At 35.6% G+C, this 4,823-nt stretch overlaps 1 protein-coding gene across 1 annotated transcript; it reads right to left on the reverse strand.

The window, feature by feature from the left end:
* Nucleotides 1-3,156: 3,156 nt before the first annotated feature.
* Nucleotides 3,157-4,618, reverse strand: LOC110033012. Its single transcript, XM_020736839.1, has 5 exons — nucleotides 4,295-4,618; nucleotides 3,999-4,178; nucleotides 3,759-3,911; nucleotides 3,434-3,551; nucleotides 3,157-3,360 (listed from the first exon to the last, which is right to left on the reverse strand). Exons 1-4 carry the CDS (start codon nucleotides 4,298-4,300, stop codon nucleotides 3,495-3,497), a joined length of 396 nt encoding a protein of 131 aa, XP_020592498.1. The 5' UTR covers nucleotides 4,301-4,618; the 3' UTR covers nucleotides 3,157-3,360; nucleotides 3,434-3,494.
* Between the last annotated feature and the right edge of the window lie 205 nt (nucleotides 4,619-4,823).

Consider the following 4,823-nt stretch of genomic DNA (forward strand, 5'->3'; position numbering starts at 1 on the left):
CTTCCTTATATGGGACATGCTTGATCACACTTTTTTTTCTCTCAGTCCGTTGAATTTCATCGAAATTCATGCTTACGCATTTCTAACAGACAAAGAGAAATATATTCTTTCATGTATAAATAAGTTGGTATACATATATAAATTGAAATTTAAATATTTCATATGTATATACATAAAAAATTGAGCGGCATGCATTGAATCTTCCATGTTTTTAAATGCATATTCAAATTCAACTAATAATCCTTTTATATGAGGAATTATTGCGTGCGGACACCGCATGCATCTCTGCATGCGGTGTCCGATCCTGGCCGTAGATCACGGTGATCTACGATCAGGATTATTTCAGTTTTTCTTTTTAAAAAAAATTTAAGTGGGACCCACCGAAATACATCGGGACCGTAGATCAGGTGATTTACAGTCCGGATCGGACACCGCAAGCAAGCTGCGTGCGGGGAATAATTTTTCCTTTCTATGACGACAAAAATACATCCTCGATCCATCCAATGCTCCCACAACCTCCATTATTTACAAATAAGTTGGACATTAATGGTATATCCTTAAATGTACTGCCTTCGCGTGCATGGATTTATGAATGAACTGCAAAAGCTTGCTGCATCTCATCCGGCCGTGGATGTAAAAATAATGTATGATGGCCCCTCTTTATTAGTATTATTATCGTCACATATTTATTGTTGTTAACTGAGAACACGCAGATCGTGCGAAGTGGATCCATTTATTCAATTATATTAATAATATTTCAACATTCAACCTTAAGTAACGTAACGGAATATAGCTGGAATTCTTCACATCGTCAATATGTAAGGAAAAAAAAAAATAGAAACGACTGGGATTGTGTTAATATTTCGCTTCCATGCGGTGAGCTCACGGTGAGAAATCATATCTTCAACTACTATGTCACGAGTAAATATATGCTCGAGGTTTTATTTGGTATATAGTTCTCTTAAGGAGCAGAGAATAATAATATCTTTTTTTGTGCAGGCATACCCCTACTATGTATTGATATGCTTTCAATGTTCTTAATTCATCCCTGCATACTTCTTAGGTCAGGGTTTGAATCTTCTTTGACATAGTTGACCTTAAAAAAGGAGTACTAGAATTGTTAGACACAATAGAGGTGTCTGGAGGCCCGTATAATAGACTCTAGTCATTCCTTTGTTTTATATATATATCATAATTGAATTTTGAATTGTGTTAAATGATAGTAGATATAGTGGAGCTCGAGATAAATTAGATAGTTGTTGTCAATAACGGTGACGTGTGCACATGTAGAGACTGGGGAGAATGAAGGGGTAAGTGTGTATTCAATGCAATGTTTCAAAGCATTTTTCGATGAATTTAACACATGTTAAAGATTGGATGATGCAACCATGTTTTTTTTTTTTACTTCTGTGTGATCATTTGTAAGAGTGATATTTGGCAAAAGATAATGTTAACCCAACTGAAAGTGTCCGAATAATTATTTTGACATATCCCATGGTGTTCATTGGAGCACTACTAAATGACTTCAAACCAATATGTAATAGGTTAAAGACAACTCATCAAAAATATTAAAGTATCAAAAGTTGTTTTTCAAAGTTTATGAAAGATTAAAAGAACTCTACCAAGTACATTTTGCATTTTTTAGATATATAATGATTTTAATCTGTTAAAGAAAAGTTGAAAGAAGCCCACTAATGATGTTTGACCTGTCTGCGCAATTAATTCGAGTGTTGTTAAAAAAAAGTTCATATACGTGCGAAAGATGTTGAAAGAGACATATCAAGAATTTTTAACTTAGATACGAGGCTTTTAAATAGTGTATTTGCTTGAAAATATTAATTTTAGTAGAAAAGGTTGAAAGAAAAATTTTTGACCTATCCTCGAGATTATCCATTAAGTTCTCATTAATTCCACCCATATCAAAGAAATCAAAGAAAATCCACCCTGATATTTGACCTACATGAGATTATTTGTTAAATTAAGCCTAAAAAATATTAACCTAAATAGAAATTGTTGAAAGAAATGCATCAAGAATATTTGACCTACTTGAGACTATTAGTCAGAGTATCGCATGTTGACATTAGACTCTCTATAAGAGATTGAAAGAAATGATTTAAGAAAATTCGATATATTCAAAGTTATTTGTTAGTGTTAATTAATAACGTTAGCATATATAAAAGATGTATTATTTGATCTATTCAAAGTCGTTTAACAGAATATTAATGACAACAATCTATATAAAAGAAATCAAAAGCAATTCAGCAAGTTTAGCACAATTGACACTATTAGTTGGAGTGTACTTAACAATATAAGCCTATATAAATGAGATAGAATAAAAAAACCCTAGAAATCGATTGTACTCACGTGTTTCAAATCAGAGGCGAAGATTGTTTTCCGGCAGTGCTATTACACATGTGCTCTGAACCATCTTAAACAGTATAATTGTATCTTTATATCTTTTTTTTCATTCTAATTAACAATTAAGTAGCATTTTAATAATCTTATTAGCGGACAAAAAACATTATTAAAATCATAATCATTCCATGCCAACTTGTTGTGAAATTTAGGACAATAATCACAAGAATCGACACAAAGCTAGAAGAAGAACGCAGAGATTCAACGAGCTTCGATAAAAATGCCTACATCCTTGGGAGTGAGCGGTAAATTCACAATTTCAGAAGTTCGGAAATGATGGAGATCCGTTTAAGACACTTGCTGTCATCAAACCGACGGCAAGAGGAGCTTCAATCCGATCCAATTTCCAACATTAAGTATTAAACAATCTTCCATTTTTGTTGATGTTCAAAGTTTAGCTTCGAAAACCAAAATTTGGTATCATAGTGAAGTTGCCAAAGAAATGGCCAAAAATGATGGAGATCCATCTAAGACACTTGTTATCATCAAACTGATAGCAAGAGGAGCCTCAATCTCAATCCAATTTCTAACATTTAAGTGCTAAACAATCTTTCATTTTTATTGACAATCTTTCATTTTTATTGACGTTTGAAATTTAGCTTGGAAAACCAAAACGACTAACCCTAAATGCTCATTATTGCAACCTCATCCGCTTAATAAAGCTTCTTAAGTTCTGCAGCATAAAGCTATCAATAAAAGCTCAGTTAAAAAAAACACGTGGAAATTGTACCATGACTGCCCAAATTTGGCAAATTCCCCTCATTATTAATCGAGCCATCACGTGCTAATCGTTGAAGTACACTAAGTCAAAAGTTACAACTGCCACATAGACTTTGTGAGACATACATTAATCAAAAATTGCGAATCCGTATGCATCCTCTCCAATGAATGTAAAACTAGCATCTTATGCTGAGAATCTAAACACCAAATCCATGAAGGATGAAAATAAATTAAAAGAGAGCAGGAAACAGGAAATGAGAAAAGTGTGATGATTTCATGGTTCTACTCCGAGCTGAAAATAAATTAAAAGAGAGCAGGAAATGAGAAAAGTGTGATGATTTCATGGTTCTTCTCCGAGCTCAGCGAATGCAGTTGAGACTCATACATCCCGACAACAAGCTCCTCAGAGGCTTCTTCTGCAACAAGAACGAATTACAGAAAACTTTGATTAAAAAAAAAGATTTTTTCCATAGCAACTTCAAAGAAAACACCTAATGTGCGTGCAGATGGGAGATGGGTTATACTGAAATAATATTGAGATGATACTGGAGATGCAATACCACCCCAATATCATGAAATACATGCATGATAATTATGAGATGGAGAAAGAGAGGGAGAGAGACCCTCATAGGCTTTTGATGGAGAAACTCAGGGGGAATCTTATACAAATCCTCGTCCACAGCATTACGCCTCCTCAGAGTACCTGCGGCAGCACCAAAGCCCCTTCCCTGTTTAATGTGTTGCTTCTCAGCTCCGTCTTCATTCCCCGACTTCACCTGAGACCAACAAGATCCGCTTCACTAAACAAACGAAAACTTAACAAAATCTCGAAAAAGAGCACAGGAGAGCACGGAAGGCCGAACCTTTCGGCGACAATGGCCGCCGTAAGGATTACCATACTTCACAGGCATGGCTACTGGCACCTCGAAAAGATCTTCTTCGTCAACAAATCTTGCTCTCCCCTGGCTTGCGGATTTGTAGTACTGGGTGATGAACCTCTCGTCGCAGTTCCCAAAAGCAGGGATTTGCCAGCTCTTCATCCCCTGAAACCAATCATGTTCATATAAAACTTCCCAACCCAAAAACAGAGCAAAAGCAAAATTAACAAGTACTGAAAAAAAAAAAATCCAATCTTGGAGCGGAACGCTATTTTTCTGACCTCCATATCTCTTCGCACAGTAACAGCGCGAGCGAAGCAGAAGACACAGTGGAGAGGGAGAACAGTAATGGTTGGTCGTAAAAGTGGCTCCTTTAATAACGGAGCAAGGCCTGCAATGCTCTGCTCGCTTTAAAGAGACGAGGATGGGCTACTAATGACGAAGGGGAGAGCTTTGGATGGAGCGAAGAGGCGGCAGTAGTGGGTTATCCCGAGGAGCAGAGAGGCGGCAGTACTGGGTTTTGACCTGTGAGGCATTGGGAGCCGCTCCCTCCATCTCTGTTTTCAATGGATGGCGCGGGGAAGTGTGGTGGTCGCGATGCTGGCTTTTGGATGAAGCAAAACTACAATATCATCTAACTCAAATAATATTCGATTAAAACTTTAATATTAATAATTAAATAAATTTAATCATGAACTAAAATGATATGGTTTTTTTATTTATGTTTATTATTCAACAAATAAATTATTGAATATTTGATATTAGTTGTAATAATAATTCATGTTACATTTGAGGTATTACTTTAAAAAA

The sequence above is a fragment of the Phalaenopsis equestris genome, unplaced genomic scaffold, assembly GCF_001263595.1.
Source record: "Phalaenopsis equestris unplaced genomic scaffold, ASM126359v1 Scaffold001079, whole genome shotgun sequence".
In the NCBI taxonomy this organism is placed as follows: Eukaryota; Viridiplantae; Streptophyta; class Magnoliopsida; order Asparagales; family Orchidaceae; genus Phalaenopsis; species Phalaenopsis equestris.

What these genes read in the sequence shown, in the direction of transcription:
- LOC110033012 (XM_020736839.1), bottom strand. An exon ending in GCGGCCATTGTCGCCGAAAG is followed by an intron (nt 3,912 to 3,998) that starts GTTCGGCCTTCC and finishes TGTTGGTCTCAG; the next exon opens with GTGAAGTCGGGGAATGAAGA. An exon ending in TCCATCAAAAGCCTATGAGG is followed by an intron (nt 3,552 to 3,758) that starts GTCTCTCTCCCT and finishes TTCTTGTTGCAG; the next exon opens with AAGAAGCCTCTGAGGAGCTT.